This window comes from Entelurus aequoreus, linkage group LG09 (assembly GCF_033978785.1).
Source record: "Entelurus aequoreus isolate RoL-2023_Sb linkage group LG09, RoL_Eaeq_v1.1, whole genome shotgun sequence".
NCBI classification, from domain to species: Eukaryota; Metazoa; Chordata; class Actinopteri; order Syngnathiformes; family Syngnathidae; genus Entelurus; species Entelurus aequoreus.
The window spans coordinates 17276635-17296583 of record NC_084739.1 but is presented as its reverse complement, the minus strand read 5'-3'; the positions used below and the strand labels follow the sequence as shown (position 1 = coordinate 17296583).

The window sequence follows — 19949 nt, the reverse complement described above, 5'->3', positions numbered from 1 at the left end:
CCTAGAGGGGGGGGGGGGGGGGGGGGGGGTTACCCACATATGCGGTCCTCTCCAAGGTTTCTCATAGTCATTCACACCGACGTCCCACTGGGGTGAGTTTTTCCTTGCCCGTATGTGGGCTCTGTACCGAGGATGTCGTTGTGACTTGTGCAGCCCTTTGAGACACTTGTGATTTAGGGCTATATAAATAAACATTGATTGATTGATGATTGATTGACTCACATATGAACTTGAACATCCCATTCCTAACCCACAGGGTTCAATATGATGTCGGTCCACCTTTTGCAGTTACTACAGCTTCAAGTCCTCTGGGAAGGCTGTCCACAAGGTTGCGGAGTGAGTTTATAGGAACTTTCGACCATTCTTCCAAAAGCGCATTGGTGAGGTCACACACTGATGTTGGTCGAGAAGGCCTAGCTCTCAGTCTCCATTCTAATTCATCCCAAAGGTGTTATATCGAGTTCAGGTCAGGACTCTGTGCAGGCCAGTCAAGTTCATCCACACCAGACTCTGTCATCCATGTCTTTATGGACCTTGCTTTGTGCACTGGTGCACAGTCATGTTGGAAGAGGAAGGGGCCCGCTCCAAACTGTTCCCACAAGGTTGAGAGCATGGAATTGTCCAAAATGTTTTGGTATCCTGGAGCATTCAAAGTTCCTTTCACTGGAACTAAGGGGCCAAGCCCAACTCCTGACAAACAACCCCACACCATAATTCCTCTTCCACCAAATTTCACTCTCGGCACAATGCAGTCCGAAATGTACCGTTCTCCTGGCAACCTCCAAACCCCAACTCGTCCATCAGATTACCAGATGGAAAAGCGTGATTCATCACTCCAGAGAAGGCTTCTCCACTGCTCTAGAGTCCAGTGGCGACGTGCTTTACACCACTGCATCCCACGCTTTGCATTGGACTTGCTGATGTATGGCTTAGATGCAGCTGTTCGGCCATGGAAACCCATTCTATGAATCTCTCTGCGTACTGTACGTGGGCTAATTGGAAGGTCACATGAAGTTTGGAGCTCTGTAGCAACTGAGTGTGCATAAAGTCTTTGCACTATGCGCTTCGGCATCCGCTGACCCCTCTCTTGTCAGTTTACGTGGCCTACCACTTGGTGGCTGAGTTGCTGTTGTTCCCAAACTCTTCCATTTTCTTATAATAAAGCCGACAGTTGACTTTGGAATATTTAGGAGCGAGGAAATTTCACGACTGGATTTGTTGCACAGGTGGCATCCTATGACAGTTCCACGCTGGAATCACAGAGCTCCTGAGAGCGGCCCATTCTTTTACAAATGTTTGTAGAAACAGTCTCTATGCCTAAGTGCTTGATTTTATACACCTGTGGCTGTGATTAGGACACCTGATTCTGATCATTTGGACGGGTGGCCAAATACTTTTGGCAATATAGTGTATATCCAGACCAGGGGTCACCATTGCGGTGCCCGCGGGCACCAGGTAGCCCGTAAGGACCAGATGAGTAGCCCGTTGGCCTGTTCTAAAAATAGCTCAAATAGCAGCACTTACCAGTGAGCTGCCTCTATTTTTTAAATTTTATTTATTTACTAGCAAGCTGGTCTCGCTTTGCTCGACATTTTTAATTCTAAGAGAGACAAAACTCAAATAGAATTTGGAAAATCCAAGAAAATATTTTAAAGACTTGGTCTTCACTTGTTTAAATCAATTCATTTATTTTTTTTCTTTGCTTCTTATAACTTTCAGAAAGACAATTTTAGAGAAAAAATACAACCTTAAAAATGATTTTAGGATTTTTAAACACATATACCTTTTTACCTTTTAAATGTCTTCCTCTTCTTTCCTGACAATTTAAATCAATGTTCAAGTACATTTTTTTTTTTACTGTAAAGAATAATAAATACATTTTAATTTAATTCTTCATTTTAGCTTCTGTTTTTTCGACAAAGAATATTTGTGAAATATTTCTTCAAACTTATTATGATTAAAATTCAAAAAAAATATTCTGGCAAATCTAGAAAATCTGTAGAATCAAATTTAAATCTTATTTCAAAGTCTTTTGAATTTCTTTTAAAATTTTTGTTCTGGAAAATCTAGAAGAAATAATGATTTGTCTTTGTTAGAAATATAGCTTGGTCCAATTTGTTATATATTCTAACAAAATGCAGATTGGATTTTAACCTATTTAAAACATGTAATCAAAATTTTAAAATTAATCTTAATCGGGAAAAATTACTAATGATGTTCCATAAATTCTTTTTTTAATTTTTTCTAAAAGATTCGAATTAGCTAGTTTTTCTCTTCTTTTTTTCGGTTGAATTTTGAATTTTAAAGAGTCGAAATTGAAGATAAACTATGTTTCAAAATGTTATTTTCATTTTTTTCATGTTTTCTCCTCTATTTAACCGTTCAATTATTTGATAATAACATAGAGTTAAAGGTAAATTGAGCAAATTGGCTATTTCTGGCAATTTATTTAAGTGTGTATCAAACTGGTAGCCCTTCGCATTAATCAGTACCCAATAAGTAGCTCTTGGTTTCAAAAAGGTTGGTGACCCCTGATCCAGACCATACAAGTATACAATAAAGATAACCACAAGTAAAAACAAGTAATAGTTATGAGGCATTTTTTACACCCAAAATAAAACTATAAATCATACAACTTGTGGGGCTTACAACTTTAGAGTTACAGTAACACTGTAATATGCAAATATTTTTCCTTGTGGATGCCAGCAGCATAGCAATGGCATGAAGACCACTGCTGTCATTGCAAAGCACACACCAAGGGTTAACTTTGTTGTGATTCCATTTGGCTTTGGCGCCGGCGTTCGTAGCGCCAGCAGAAGCCCTGCCTCAGCAATTTAGGCTGCCCAATAAAGCAGCCCTCATCCCCCTGGGACCGTCTGTCAACCACAGCCAGAGACAAGCCTGTGCCACTCTTTCCAGCAGCCAGACGGGGGAGAAGTCCCACCACACACACGCACATCCACACAAATGCATCATTACCACACACAGAAAGAAAAGCACAGAAGTGAGCATATTTGAGTGGCAGCGTTCGCACCACTGGGAGACAGCCATAACTAGACAAGTAATTGTGGATGATGGAAATGCACTTTCAGCACTTGCGTTCGCTTCTAAAAATGACACACATTGTGATGGACCAACACTAAACCACGAGATTGGACCGAAACACTGGGCTTCTGGGGTTTAAGGCCTTGGCCCAAGACTCCTCACAGGAACTCAGGAAATGACATTTCCTACGTTTAGCAGGACACACAGACAGCCGAAACAGGCCGGAGAGAGAATGTGAGAGAGAGACTACTGGGAGAATGAGTGGGAGTTCCTAAGCAGGAACAGAGCATGTACTGTTTCATATTACGGCGAAAAGAAGAGAAAGAGGGGAAGAGTTAATGCGGCCGAAGGCTCTGCTGGGTCGTGCAGTCGTGCTCCGCTTGTTTAGGCGCGCTGCAGTTTTCTGGGTTTATGGATTCACTGAGAGAGGACAATGTACATCTCTGTAGTGCGGCTGGTCCTGATTAAAGCTCTGCTCACAGGTATGTTCATCATTTTAACATGTAAAGCGACTTTGGGTACTTAGAAAAGCGCTATATAAACCCCAGGTATTATTATTATTATTATCTTGTTTACAGCAATGCAAAAAAGGGACGGAGCGAGCACGCATGGAATGAGTAAGGAAAATAGCTTATGGTGAACCCTGAAATTAAAGCTTTATTTAGAACATAAAGAACTCCTCAGTGTGCAGTAAGCAAAAGGCATCATTGCAAAAGTCATCAACGCCCGTTTTCTTCAGTAAGTACAATCAACTTTACACAACCTTGTAATTACAGCGTGTTTTGTATTTTGTTTGTCGGAGTCATGTCACATTCAATTGTGGCGCATGCACAGACTCTTAGGTAGGGTGACCAAACAAACAGTTTTCCAGGACATGTCCTGTTTTCTTACATACTGTCTTGGTCCGTCCGTTTTCTATTTAAAATGTTTAATTGTTTTTCATAGAGCCATTACATTGATCTGCATTAGGACAGATAGATATTTTTTGTTTGTTGAAGGAATATCTTTATTGAGACGTTTTTGCTATTTTTAGTAAAGCAGCATTTACAAATATTGTTTCATATTTTGTAGTTATTTAACTGTCCAGAAATAGTACTATTATTTTCCTACAGGCAATTTTTTTATAACACAAAACAAGTATAGTTTCTATCATTCTTTCTTTTCAAAGATTTTTAGTAATTTTTGCATTGTTGAAACCCATCAAAAACATGCTATTTTAGGCATAACAAAACATGTTGAGTAAGCTCTGAGAAGCCTATATGAATGTGTGCCTTCATCTCTGGCTATAGATCAGTGGTTCTTAACCTGGGTTCGATCGAACCCTAGGGGTTCGGTGAATCGGCCTCGGGGGTTCGGCGGAGGTCAAAACACACCCGACTCATCGTGTAAATACAAACTTCTCCCTATCGGCGTATTACGGATACGGCAACATTTGACTGATTTGCAGGCGTGTAATTTGTTGTGAGTTTATGCACTGTGTTGGTTTTGTTGTTTGAACAACATGCACGGTTCATTTTGTGCACCAGTAAAAAAAAACATGGTAACACTTTAGTATGGGGAAAATATTCACCATTAATTAGTTGCTTATTAACATGCAAATTAGTAACATATTGGCTCTTAACTAGTCATTATTAAGTACTTAGTAATGCCTTATTCGGCATGGCCTTAATATAACCCAAACCCTCTAACCCTGACCCGAACCCTAACCAAATAACTCTAAATTAAGTCTTTGTTATTTAGAATATGTTCCCCATACTAAAGTGTTACCAAAAACATATAACTTTGTCTTGAATTTGAAAAAAAAAATTATTATTTTTTTTTCACTAAAGAAGGGTTTGGTGAATGCGCATATGAAACTGGTGGGGTTCGGTACCTCCAACAATGTTAAGAACCACTGCTATAGATAGTATATTGTAGTATACAATTTTCAATCCGAACAGCAGAGGCATATTTTGAATGTCTTGAATTTATAAAGCATCGCTGAGCATCTCATTGCCGGGCCGAAAAGTTCTGGTTTTCGTGAACGAAAATATGGTCACTCCACCCTCAGAAAGATTCCCAACTAACTTGTAAACAAACAATGCAACAATAGACGGCATCTGCTACCTTGTCCCTGCTGTCCTTTTTTCTTCAGGGCTGTTTTGGGGTGTGCTATACTATATAACACCAGTAGATTTATCTTTTTTTTTTTTAGCCTGTTTGATCACACATCTTGTGTCCAGACTCTGCGTCTCTGCTCGAACTGAGCTGACCCAGCTGGCTGCGGAACAAATCATCACTACCTGTAGCGAAACACAACGGCAGCATGCAGAGCAGAGAGTGCAGGGGTAGGACGGGCCGAATTTCCCATCTAATGATAGAAAAACATTAGGATAAGGTCGAGAGGCGTGAAACCATGCAGCCGGTATGGGCGTCCATGTAAACAAAATGCCACAATTATGTTGAACTGGCAGGAAATCAAACAACTCTTTAGAGGTTAAGGGAGGAGCCACTCATGTGACCTAACAAATGTAAACTGGGGTAGCACTATGCAGAAGTGAACTATCCACGAAAGAAGGGGGTGAAGCAGAGTGCTACATTTGTGCAACCACACTGTGGCGAGCTGCAGTTTCAGCAATAAACAGTGTGTGCTTTGACAAGGACATTGCAGCACATGTCAATAAATGGCCTTTGTAATGAAGCCACAAAACAAAAGGTCCGTTCCACTCGTTGGTAAGTTAAAAGGCTGGTTCCTTGTTCATGGAGAAAGATGTAAAACGGTGTGATTAGATGGAGAGAAATCTACAATCTGCATTCAGGCTCCATTGCAACTCAACGGCACAGATACAAAAAATATATATATCAGTTAACAAAATCCCCAAAATTGTGTTGCAGTGTTTGTATTTGTTAGTTAGCATAGCTGCTTCCTAAAACAAACTAAAACGTTAGGATCAGATGGACGGAACTCAACCAGTTGCATTTTGGTGTGCAGACTCAGACCCAGGGCTGGGTAAAATAGTCAACTTGATTGATTATGGATCGATAGACCTTTTAATTTCTTGCAATATCGATTCACCCGATTTACTAAGACTGCATGTGCAATTGAAAAGCGGTGCAGACCGCGGTATTTAAATGAGGATTTTGCATGTACTATATGGGGCATCACCATGGAGACACTCATGTACTGCGCATTCATGTTATCATGGTGTTTTGCTATGTTTTCAAACATGCAGAAGACATCTACCACTTTGTATGGACATTTTAGAAGCAGTCCTGCATTGCACCTACATTGACACCACTTTTTATTTTTACAGCTGAAGGTGCGCTCATTGGAGAGAGGCTGCACTTACTTCACTTAAGACACAAAAGTATGCATACTTCAAGAAGTTATCTTCATATAAGAAATATTTTAATAATATATATTCTATGTGGAAAACAAAACCAACGTCATTAAAAAAAATACTAAAGGACACCCAAACTCATCCATTGAATTTGTTTAAATGCCTCTTGAGTCCTCTAGCAGCTATGAAATTACTATAAGGCACACTTAAAAAAAAATTTTTTTCTCAAAACTCGACGGTGCGCCTTATAACCTGGTGCGCCTAATGTAAGGAATCATTTTGGTTGCGCATACCCACCTCAAAGCTATTTTATTTGCTACATGGTGTAATGATAAGTGTGACCAGTAGATGGCAGTCAAACATAAGAGATAAGTGTAGACTGCACTATGATGGGTCTCAAGTAAACAACACCAACATTTTAAATGTTCCATTGAAAATATAGAACATTACACACGGCGCTCAAAAATCTATCAAACTGTTTAGTATGACTTTGGTAAGCTATGAAGCCGCACCGCTTAAGGATTGTTGGCGCATTAAACATACGAGTATTATTATGGTGTGTGTATAAGGTAAGACATATTATCTGGCGTTTTGTTTCGCAGTATTATGCAAAAGCAACTTTTCTTACCTTCTGGTACCCGCTGATCTGTATTTGGGATCTGCGTAAATCCTGAAAAATTGCAAAAATATAGAACATTACACACAGCGCTCAAAAATCTATCAAAATGTTTTAGTACGACTTTGGTAAGCTATGAAGCCGTACCGCTTAAAGGACTGTTGGCGCATTAAACATACAAGTGTTATTATGGTGTGTGTATAAGGTAAGACATATTATCTGGCGTTTTGTTTCGCAATATCATGCAAAAGCAACTTTTCTTACCTTCTGGTACCTGCTGATCTGTCGATAATCTTCTTCTTTTTCTCTATCTTCTTGTTATGGGTTTATTTCATCCTCCGCTGTTGCCATTTCTTAATAAAAAGTAGTGTAAAGTTCTTATTTATATCTGTCAATAAATTCGCCATAAAAGCGCTAAAACATACCGGTGTAGTGAGTTTACATTATTCACCCAAGGAACTTTAGTTATTAGAGTTCCGGTCGGTTCGGACGGTTTTTCACGGGACACACTTCCGGTGTGGTTGTTTCCGGATGAGGAGATGCTGCTCCGTTATTGATTTAAGTAAAGTCTGAATGTCATTAAAACAGTTAGCTCCATCTTTTGACACTTCTTCCACTCCCGTCCTTGCACGCTACACCGCTACAACAAAGATGACGGGGAGAAGACGCTACCGAAGGTGAGCCACGTAAATAAGACCGCCCACAAAACGGCGCATCCTGAAGCGACTGTCAGAAAGCGGCTTGAAGATGATCTGTAAATCATAATCTATGCAACATTTTGACCAAAGAACCACCATTACATGTTATGTAGACCACAAGGAGGTGTTTTACATTTAGAAAAAAATAATAATAATATGACTCCTTTCATGCGCTCTATAATCCAGTGCGCCTTATATATGAAAAAAGATAAAAAATAGACCATTCATCGGCAGTGCGCCCTATGGTCCGGAAAATACGGTATAAAATGATGTTGCTGAATCGACGAAACGTCTAATATTTTTTTTATTTCCCACCGTCCAAAATGTTGACACAAACAAAAGAAGGAGGATTCTCGTCTGTCCATCGTCTGTCTGTGCAGCGCCAGCACTGATCTGCAGCCGTGTATAACTGTCAGTTTGCACGTCCTTCCCACGCGTGCTAAATAAAACATTGGTAAATCACTTTGGGCGTGCTAAATAAATATACTTGCATCTTCTTCTCCCGGTATTGTGGCCGTATTGATGATCAGCATATATTTTGCATGTGTTTTAAATGTAGAAAAAATATCATGATCCCTTTAAATTCTAATAGGTTGTTGCACATGCTCCACTCCCCCACAAAGGTTTCTGGAAATTGCTTTGATTAGTTTTTGAGCAATTCTAACAATGCATGAATGTTTTGTCTTTGCTTTTAGGAGCGGTAACAACAACTACGAAACAACACATGCACAGTAGATCTTCCTGAGAACCAGCGTCCTTTGCAGTGGACATTTGTTTTTGCTCTATATCTTTGGTGAAAATTACACATTTCAGGAAAAACTAGCTCTATTATTCAAAAACACAACTGTCCACTGCAGAGGACAGTGGCTCTCAGGAGATTACGACCACAAGCAAGTCTCTTATTGTATTCCTTGTGTGGTTTGTCAGCAGAAGTATGCCATGCCTTAAATGTGACCGTGATCCCCGGACCTGTTGTCACGGCAACCGAGCGGACGAACCTGACACTGTCCTGCTTAGTGTCCCAGAGAAAGAGGAGCAGCAGCGTCCTCGTCCTCCGATGGTTCGTCTCCCCTTTGGCTGCTCCCTCCCTAGCACCACCTTTACCTTCTCCGTCTACCTCCACTGCGGCCCCCGAGCCCTCCCAGTTCCTCATCGTCAAGATGAGCATGAAGAAAATCAAGCTGTACGGGAACTACACCCGCCGCTTCCCCCAGCCCAAGTTTCGCTTTTATGAGCAAACGGAAGGAGAGGTGTACCGCTTGAAGATTCTCAACGTGAGCGGTACCGACCAGGGCTTCTACACATGTCGAGTGCATGAGATAAGGAAAACCAGGAACGTATGGAGGGCCTCGTCTAATGGTTCTGCCACCACACAGCTGACAGGTAGCCAAAAGAGTGTTTTGCCTTCTGTGTGAGTGGCTTATATGGTCTTCAGAAAGAAAATAGACTTGCCTTGAGAGGCACATGGATTCATGAGAACTGAAGTGAGTCAGTTTATACCACAGATGATGCCATTTTGGTCTGTCCAAAAAAACTGCAAAAAAACAAGAAGCTAAGGACCACACCTAGTTAAATACAACAGCAAGCTTGCATACAGAAAAACAAATATGTTGCCACTAGAACCAGACATTTTGATTCAATGTGCACCATAATAATCACAATTCCATCTCTGTCACGTCTGTATGTATTTATAAATCGAACCATCTGGCAAGTCAGTTTACATTAAAGGCACAGTCAGTTATCAACATCGCCGTTCAATCATCGGTTGATTCTGGCAAGCAAAAAACGCACACTTTGGCAAGAGCAACTGCAGTGGCGAAGAAGGGGAATTCTCCTGTTGTTGCTTGGAAAACCTACTGCCTGGAATACCAGGACATCCCTAATAACCACACACATGCAGTCCGCGTCATGGAAATAATCAAACATTGCAAAAGTGCTCTCAAGCTCTAATTACCATGGGGACATTTTTGCTTGTACAAAAGCAATGATGAGCTCCTTGCGCCCTATTAGACTTGTGTATGTGTCACCTCATTTCCCTGGTATTTCCATATAAAAACAATGAGCTCACCCCGCCAAACCACACTCAACAATATCGCTCTGTGAATGAGTGCGAGGAGCACAGGGTAGCACGTTGCTGAGCAGGCTGCGTTCACAAACTCTCAAATGCATGACATCAGCAGTTTGGAGGGTGCTTTTATGCAAGCGTCGGGAAAACGTACAGTCGCAGCAGAACTTGCCCACCCAAATCCACACCGCACGACCACAACAAAGCTAAATTAAATTTTACATGAAATCATTGAGGTTTAAGGGTGCAGCCACAATGATGCAGGCATGATGTGAGCGCCTTTTTACAGTATAGTTTTTACTTCTCCTGTAGAAAATTCAACATGGCGGAGGCATCTGCCAACGCCCTGTCCTACATTCAGGGCAATGTCCCCGTGACGAAGCCACACGGCCGCAGGCATCTCCGTCATGCACATAGCCACATCCACAGCAGCCAAAAACAAAACAAGAGCTGACATAAGGGCAAACAAATCACACTGCTAAATGCGTCTCTCGCAAGTTAAAGGGAACTAAAAGGGGGAAATGTGCAAATGTAGGAAGATAATAATACTCAGTTTTAGACTGAATCATTTGTTTTAGGTCAGGGGTGTCCAAAGTGCAGCCCGGGTGCCATTTGCGGCCCGCAGCTAATTGTTTACCGGCCCGCCACACATTCTGGAAATGCTATTGCAAAAATACAAAATAAACATTAACTAGAAAAAGTTGCAATGTTGACACAAAGCTGCCAGGAAGGCTGTTTTTTTCTTTTGTCTATCTTTATTTTTCTTTTTTTGCCATTGCTTAAAAAAAATAAAAAATCAATGTTATAATGAATTATTGACCTATTTAAGGCTCCAATTATTTCACTTTAAAATGTTTTATGTGGAAAATATTGCATATATTGTGTGGTTGCCATACAAAAACATCAACGTTTTCTTTGACAAAAGAGCATAAAACAAACAAAATAATAGTTCAAACGTAAAATTGACGGATATATCTGAAGTTGATCTCGTAACTTAAGTGTTGAAAGTAAAAAAAAAACTAATACAAATGTATCACTTTGAGTGGGGCACCTTTTGTATCCTAAATATATTTAATGGGATTTTATTTATCTTTTCACTGTGGTTACTCAAAAATAACAATGAATTAATATCAATGGTGTCTTGCATTATTGATTTTTTTAAGGCTCTTATTACTTTACATCAAACATTGCTTTCTGAATGTTTTGGGCAGTGGGGGAAATACTGCATATTTCAGTTTTATTATTAAAAACAAAGTTGTCTTGACAGAAAAGGCATAAAACCTTTTTGGTTTTTTAAATTTTATATCAACCTGAAGTTGATATACTGTAGAGATTTACTGTAAGCATTAAATAAAAAAAATAAAAAAATAATTTGACTTGTTTTTAACATTTTAATGACTTAGACCATTTATGGTCCCCGGGAGCCCTAAAGGTAAAAAAAAAAAAAAAATCCATATATTTTGTTATGATTTGAAAATTAAAACTATCAAAATGGCCCCCGCAGGCTTTAATTTTTCCGTGTGCGGCCCTCAGTGGAAAAAGTTTGGACACCCCTGCTTTAGGTGATGTGGTTGGGTTGTAGTTTGCAGTTATGAAGCATTGTGTTATTCTCATTATTTGGAAAGGCATTTTCCTCCTATAGCTCTTGTATTGAATCTCATTGGATAACTAAATACAGTCGATTACCGTTGATATAAAGTCGTGGTCAAAAGTTATGTATTATGTAAAGAACATAATGTCATGGCTGTCTTGCGTTTCCAAAAATTTTTACAACTCTTATTTTTTTTGTGATAGTGACTGGAGCACATACTTGTTGGTCACAAAAAACATTCATGAAGTTTGGTTCTTTTTCTCCTATTCTCCTCCAAACATATTGTTGGGTATTGTGGCCAAACAGCTTAATTTTTGTTTCATCTGACATCACATGGACAAAGATAAGACCTTCTGGAGGAAAGTTCTGTGGTCAGATGAAACAAAAATTGAGCTGTTTGGCCACAATACCCAGCAATATGTTTGGAGGAGAAAAGGTGAGGCCATTAATCCCAGGAACACCACACCTACCGTCAAGCATGGTGGTGGTAGTATTATGCTCTGGGCCTGTTTTGCTGCCAATGGAACTGGTGCTTTACAGAGAGTAAATGGGACAATGAAAAAGGAGGATTACCTACAAATTCTTCAGAACAACCTAAAATCATCAGCCCGGAGGTTGGGTCTTGGGCGCAGTTAGGTATTTCAACAGGACAATGACCCCAAACACACGTTAAAAGTGGTAAAGGAATGGCTAAATCAGGCTAGAATTAAGGTTTTGGAATGGCCTTTGCAAAGTCCTGACTTAAACGTGTGGACAATGATGAAGAAACAAGTCCATGTCAGAAAACAAACACATTTAGCTGAACTGCACCAATTTTGTCAAGAGGAGTGGTCAAAAATTCAACCAGGAAGCTTGCTAGAAGCTTATGGATGGCTACCAAAAGCACCTTATTGCAGTGAAACTTGCCAAGAGACATGTAACCAAATTTTAACATTGCTGTATGTATACTTTTGACCCAGCAGAATTGGTCACATTTTCAGTAGACCCATAATACATTCATAAAAGAACCAAACTTTATGAATGTTTTTTTGTGACCAACAAGTATGTCCTCCAATCACTCTATCACAAAAAAATAAGAGTTGTAGAAATTATTGGAAACTCAAGAAAGCCATGACATTATGTTCTTTACAAGTGTATGTAAACTTTTGACCACGATTGTATCTCCTGAGTTTATGAAGAGTATGCATTTAAAAAGTCATTAAGGGGGGCTGAGGTTAAGTCGTTTATGTACTCAACCCTTTTGCTAAATACCCCTGACCCTGTTGACACCACATCATTCAGTACTGACTGCAACGTCCTCATTCATTTGTATTGAGTGTGTGTCGTGTGTGTGTGTGTGGGTGTCACTCACCACCCATGTCAGCCTGTGTGATATTTCTGGAAACCATGGAGGCTGTCTGGCTTACAGTGGATCACTTTCTTTAGAAAACATCAGCAAAACATGCTTTGCCTGGACTGTTTTCTTCTTCTCAAAATGTTCCTCTTTTTCCTCCCTTTCTCCAGTGCATTTTACTCTGGAGGCTCATAGCAGTGAAGGAATTTGGCGTCTGTTATCAGGTATTCCCCCTGGTCCTGAAGGCTAATGTCGCTCCTCAACGTTAATGGCTGCTATTTGATGCTGTTGGTCTTGTAGACGTAAACGTGTGCGCTGTGGTGATCTGCTCGCTGGGATTGCTCTCCATCTTCCTCTTCACGCTCACTCTCACCATCCAGTACTTGTACAGGAGACAGAGGCTAAAAGGTCACTAAATTTTGCATCCCAAATTGACATGAACAAATAAAAACAGTGGAACCTCAGCGGACAAACACAATGGGGAATACTGACTTACAATTTAATGTGGAAAATAATGCCAAAAGAACAGTTTACTAATAGAAAAGTGTAAAAAGAATATAGTCATTTAAAAATAACAATGAACAAACTGCCAAATAAAGAAAAATTGTTGCAGAAAAAGTGAATTTTTACCTGATGTTGTGAGGAAAGGGAGTCGACTTCCTGTTTGTAACATCCTTGACTGTCATGTAAGTGTAAAAATAAGTGAAGCACTAGAATTTAAACTTCAAAATCAATCGTGTGCTCACTATACCGTATTTTTCGGACTATAAGTGGCAGTTTTTTTCATAGTTTGGCAGGGGGTGCGACTTGTACTCAGGAGCGACTTATGTGTGAAATTATTAACACATTACCGTAAAATATCAAATAATATTATTTAGCTCATTCACGTAAGAGTCAGATGTATAAGATTTCATGGGATTTAGCGATTAGGAGTGACAGATTGTTTGGTAAACGTATAGCATGTTCTATATGTTATAGTTATTTGAATGACTCTTACCATAATATGTTACGTTAACATACCAGGCACGTTCTCAGTTGGTTATTTATGCCTCATATAACGTACACTTATTCAGCCTGTTGTTCACTATTCTTTATTTTAAATTGCCTTTCAAATGTCTATTCTTGGTGTTGGGTTTTATCAAATAAATTTCCCCCAAGAATGCGACTTATACTCACTCCAGTGCGACTTATATATGTTTTTTTCCTTCTTTATTATGCATTTTCGGCCGGTGCGACTTATACTCCGGAGCGACTTATACTCCGAAAAATACGGTACTAACTTTAATGATGATGCACAGCACGTAAGTGGAGAGTGGACTTCATAAATCATGCTTTTTAACATACTTAAGTGATACAACTGTAAAATAGGTTAACCACTGTGTAGTACAATTTAAAAAACAATTGTGTACTCTCCCTTTCATGACTTGGTGACATTGGCATAAGGACGTGAGTCACTAAAGACTAGTCTATTTTTCTTCTTCTTCTTTATTTACTGTATTACAGTCTGTGTACCGATTTCGCCATATTTTAATGAGCAGCCAGAACAGAGGTTTCACGTTGCAATATAGTAAATCTAATACAGATTTTAGGTTTGTATTATAGATTAGATAGATACTTTTGTAGTGGGATTATGCACACTCACAAAAAAAAACCTTAAACAACTTCATTGGGGTTTAACTTCTGAGGTTCCACTTTACATTGATGATATTAATAAACATACATTTTTGATGCTCCACAGCAAGTTACCTACTGGTCAGGTGTCCAGAGAGCAGGTATGTCCAATCTCACTTCATCAATATGTCCACATTTTCTTTGCTTGAGTTTGATCTTCTCTGTTCCCCGCAGTTCAGGAGAAACTGTGACCAGCTCTGGTAGTTCTTCCAGTTCCTCCCCAAAAGCACAAAAGAAAGACACGGGGCAGAAGAGTGTTATAAAAGTGGCGTTAAAACCCCCAAAAGTGCCTGAGAAACCATTACCACACACTCCAGTTAAAGGTAAAGACATTGGGATGGATTTGATTGCTTTACTGGACTTGGCCTGAATAAAGACATGTTGGCATAGAGATTTATACATGCAAACTAACAGATAGCGCAGAACTTCTTCTCTCAGTCAGTCAGAGCTTTTCTTCCTGTCACTCACAGACCAGCGACAAAGGGGGCACAGACAGCCAGTTAACTCTCAAATTAGGACAAGTTAGCAAACAATAGGGATGACTTATTCTTTATGTGGTTATTACACTAATATTAAAAAGACAATTGAAAAATATCCAAAGATGTTAATACTGATAAACTGGTCTTATATGCAGGTCACATATTAAAACCTGTGTATTAAAAATGTAGTGTTCCACTCACCCGGCTTTGGTCCTGGTGTGTTTGCATCATATTTTCCAAATGTGTTGAAGGCATTAGAAGGTAACAGGAGGAAGGACAGAGGCCCCAGCCCCCTGTGACGCTAAGAAACTGAATTGGAGGGTTAAAATAACAGCACATGAAGGTATACAGCCAGGACAAATTCTAAAATCAGCATAATTGAAATTGCAGCACAATGAAAGACAATTGGGCAACACTAGAATGAAACTATTTGGGCAAAGCTCCACAAAGTGAAAGTCTGTCCGTTATCATACAAAAAAACCTGAAATGACGGCAACCCGAAACATTGAAAGAGCCATATTAGACCAAAAATACAAAAAACAAATCTGTCTGGAGCCACAAAAAATGAAAATCCATAAATACGTCTTATAATGAAGGCAACACATGATGTAAGGGTCTATATTAGCTATAATAGCCTACTATCAAAATGACTATGTGTCGCAGGCTGAAGCAAATCTTCGTTGACATTTTATATTTATTCTACACATTTTTACATCAGAAACCATTAGTTAATCAGAGGCTACTCAGAAGGTGAGATTGTCCAAGTTAAAGGAAACGGCAGGCTGTTTTCTTCTAATGTATTTATTACAATCTTTGGCAAGCTATGTAATGTTTGCTGTGGTCTGGAACAACATGGCACACAAACAACTATCTGAAATGCAGTCAATATAACATACAGATAATGTGTCATGAGACATGCAAATATAAATTAAATACACAGAGGACATAAGTAAAGGAAATTAAATTAGCTCAAATATTGCTACAAACGAGGCATAATGATGCAATATGTACATACAGCTAGCCTAAATAGCATGTTAGCATCGATTAGCTTGCAGTCATGGAGTGACCAAATATGCCTGATTAGCACTCCAACAAGTCAATAACATCAACAAAGCTCACCTTTGTGCATTCACACACAGTATAAAACTTTTGGTGGACAAAATGAGACAACGAAAGAGTGGAAGATTTTACATGTAAACACACTGTTGCGTCACAGTCCACACTATGGTGAGTTCAAGAACTGCCAAAATTAGTAGGACAAAACAATGTTCACCAAATACTCTCATCAGCGAAGCATACACACAAACATATTAAACAGCGAGCTTTCTAACAATTGGGAACGTTTGTGTCATGTTTGTCCTCAAACAAAAAACATACTAAAACAAAAAAAAATATTTTCCCCCCATCTGTTTCCATTTTCAAACCTTTTTTAAAAATACTCCAGGGAGCCACTGGGGTGGCACTAAAGAGCCGCGGGTTGCTGACCCCCGACCTAAGCTATTAAGAAACACTTGCCAATTTTCAATTCATCTGTAATTTCTGCCATTCTGTACTTTGCTTTTCAGCACCTGCGGCTTCCAAAAGACCCCAAAAGCCTAAAAGGTCAAAAGCTAACAAAAGAAGGTCTACCACAGTAAGTTTCCCCATCATCACTCATTCCCTCTACTTATGTCAGCAATGCATGAAATTAATTTAATCATTTTTAAAATGCAGCTCCAATTGCTGCAACAGAAATACACGCAAGAGGAAAATTTGTCTCACGACTCTACGGGAGTTTATTGCCCTCTCTTCATTCGGTTATGAGCTTGATAATTATATTTATCTCTATTGCTTTTCAAACACAATTATTTATTTAGGGTGCTTCACTGGTTTTATTTCGACAATTAAAACAATTAAGCAAGTTCCGACATAAGAAAAGTATTTCTCCCATTCTTGCGCTTTATGTGATGAAATACATCAGATGAGTTGCTGTACTTCATGTGGACAAGCATAACAAGGAGATTAGAACTTGGAGGTCTGAGTATGGTTGGCAAGGTTCTGAAGTATTTGGACAGTGGCTTTATATTAAAGCACATATTCTTAACCCACAATACTATAGAATGTAAACTTGTACACACTTTAAATAGTCAGTGTACCGCTTCTAGGGCATAATAGATTTACGATCCTGCAATGTCTCAACACATAGCCATTATTGTCTAAATAGCTGCGAACATAAGTGAGTAGCAAAATATGTTTTGTCTACAGTAAAATCGCTGGAAGCGTCATGGTCTGGGAACGAGTGCTGCTAGTCCTGTGGGGCTATTCAACAATACTGACATTGTTCACTAAATATTGACACTTTGGACACAATTTGGACACGGGTTCACTAGAAGTTGACCTTTTTCCAATGGGTAGTAAATATATACCAATATGCAAGCTGTACACGGACTACTGTAAAGTACAAAACCCAAAACCAGTGAAGTTGGCACGTTGTGTAAATCGTAAATAAAAACAGAATACAATGATTGACAAATCCTTTTCAACTTATATTCAATTGAATAGACAGCAAAAACAAGATACTTGACGTTCAAACACGTAAACGTTATTTTTTGCAAATTTGGAATCTCATTTAGAATTTGATGCCTGCAACATGTTTCAAGTGGCAAAAAAAGACTGAGAAAGTTGAGGAATTCTCATCAAACACTTATTTGGAACATCCCACAGGTGAACAGGCTAATTGGGAACAGGTGGGTGCCATGATTGGGTATAAAAGCAGCTTCCATGAAATGCTCAGTCATTCACAAACAAGGATGGGGCGAGGGTCACCACTTTGTGAACAAATGCGTGAGAAAATTGTCGAACAGTTTAAGAACAACATTTCTCCATGAGCTATTGCAAGGAATTTGGGGATTTCACCATCTAAGGTCTGTAATATCCTCAAAAGGTTCAGAGAATCTGGAGAAATCCCTGCACGAAATATTGAATGACCTCGGATCCCTCAGGCGGTACTGCATCAACAAGCGACATCGGTGTGTAAAGGATATCACCACATGGGCTCAGAAACACTTCAGAAAACCACTGTCAGTAACTACAGTTATCACGTTATTACATTATCATGGACGCCCATGCTTATTTCAGCAAGACAATGCCAAGCCACATGTTACAAAATGGGGGCTTCATAGCAAAAGAGTGCAGGTACTAGACTGGCCTGCCTGTAGTCCAGATCTGTCTCCCATTGAAAATGTGTGACGCAATATGAAGCCTAAAATACGACAACGGAGACCACAGACTGTTGAACAACTTAAGCTGTAAATCAAGCAAGAATGGGAAATAATTCCACTGAAAAGCTTCAAAAATTGGTCTCCTCAGTTCCCAAACGTTTACTGAGTGTTGTTAAAAGGAAAGGCCGTGTAACACAGTGGTAAAAATGCCCCTGTCCCAACTTTTTTGCAATGTGTTGCTGCCTTTAAGTTCTAAGTTAATGATTTGCAAAAACAAATTACGTTTCTCAGTTCGAACATTAAATATCTTGTCTTTGCAATCTATTGTATTATATATAAGTTGAAAAGGATTTGCAAATCATGGTATTCTGTTTTTATTTACGAATTTCACAACATGCCAACTTCACTGGTTTTGGGTTTTGTAAGATATAATACGGCCCATTTAAGTATGAAGGCTGTACTCACTTTTGTAAGGGTACTGTATTCTCTCTTTTATATTTGACTAAATCTCTGGATAAATTCCTCCCTCCCATTGGCAGGCTCGAGCACTCAAGGAGGACAGTCTAACCTATGCGGAGCTGGAGCTGGTGCGGCCCAATCTGGAACCAGTGGCTTCAGCCAGCCCCGACCCCGCCGCCTCCAGCCCAGACACAGTGTACGCTCAGATCCTCTTCCAGGAGAAACAGCTGTAAACACAGTAGCTCTCAACACATGGATTTCCATGGTACCTCCCGGGGAGGAGTACAGAATGAGGTCTGGACTGAGAAAGTATATTTATGAACATGCAATCTTGACAATTAGGCATTTGTTTCAGCCTTAATAAGGGTTTGTGTGTCTTTAACCGCCTGGTTCCAGTCCAGCTTAAGTCCTATTGTTGTTTGGTTTGTCTGCATCTCTGGCCTGTCAGGCAGATGTTCATAAAAATGCTCTGTTATTGTTCTGTGGATGCTCTGGAGGTTTTGTAGAAAGAAATGATTGTTTTTGCTCCTTTTCTGCTATGTCCTAAGACAGGGCAGCTTTGTACATTCTCCAATAGATACAGAGGAGAAATAAACATAGTTAATACTAATAAAATCATGCCTAGGTGAAGATGGATATCTTTGCTTCGCATTAAAAATGTTGTTTTTTTTATAAATGTTCTGGTTTGGAGGAATTTTATTTTCTTGTTTTAGATTTGCATTAACGTACATGGAAATTGTAACTTAACATAGCCATCAGTGGTGGGCCGCGCGTTTCCCACCTAGGCCTTCAGTGATGTCCGACATCAAAGATTACCTCTAAAAATATCATCATTGATGTCACCACATGAGTGGTGAAATACTATACAGGAACACACTTACGCCCTAATCACATCAACAGTATACAAAACGGGTTATATTCTGGCGCATTTAAAAATAAAGTAAAACGCATCAGCAATTAAAACATATCTTATGTGGTACTGTCAAAATTTAAATTGCAAAAAACATATGAAAAGAGAAAACATTTAATATTTGAACTCACATTTAGTAGGACCTATTCGACGCCGTATAAGCCAGCGATACCCCTCGTCGTCGACTTATTCGAGTGGAAATGGCGAAGATTTCATCGCCAGAACTGCCGAGCTAGACAGAAACTACATCGTCCCACAAGATGTAGTTTCTCTTTAAATATCCTTCTTGAAAATGGCCTTGCAAATATATATCTTCCACCTAATCAACGTTTTGTTCTCCTTCTGTACTATCCCGGTCTGGCTACGGCGCAACACTTCCCGCTTCCTGCTGAATTGAAACTTGTGATTGGATACTCTTTTTGGAATGACAAGTAAATATCGAATCCCAGTTTCGTTAACATCAGGCTACTTAGATAGGCTACTGTCAACAACTTGTGATCTGATTGGCTGTCGCAACTCTCTCTCAACTCTGTGTTCTCAAATTCATCCGCTAATGGTCCCG

At 39.4% G+C, this 19949-nt stretch overlaps 1 protein-coding gene across 1 annotated transcript; it reads left to right on the top strand.

Moving 5' to 3' along the window:
• Nucleotides 1–3363: 3363 nt before the first annotated feature.
• vstm4a (V-set and transmembrane domain containing 4a) lies at nt 3364–19093 on the top strand. The gene is made up of 8 exons (XM_062057626.1): nt 3364–3527; nt 8610–9062; nt 12839–12892; nt 12969–13076; nt 14407–14440; nt 14514–14662; nt 16384–16451; nt 18558–19093. The coding sequence occupies exons 1-8, from the start codon at nt 3479–3481 to the stop codon at nt 18708–18710; spliced, it is 1068 nt and encodes a 355-aa protein (XP_061913610.1). The 5' UTR covers nt 3364–3478; the 3' UTR covers nt 18711–19093.
• Nucleotides 19094–19949: the final 856 nt, after the last annotated feature.

Excerpts from the sequence above, each read along its gene's own strand:
- vstm4a (XM_062057626.1), top strand. The coding sequence starts at position 3,479 with ATGTACATCTCTGTAGTGCGGCTGGTCCTGATTAAAGCTCTGCTCACA. Across the intron at positions 14,663-16,383 it reads ACCACACACTCCAGTTAAAG|CACCTGCGGCTTCCAAAAGA; the intron begins GTAAAGACATTG and ends TTTGCTTTTCAG. Across the intron at positions 16,452-18,557 it reads ACAAAAGAAGGTCTACCACA|GCTCGAGCACTCAAGGAGGA; the intron begins GTAAGTTTCCCC and ends TCCCATTGGCAG.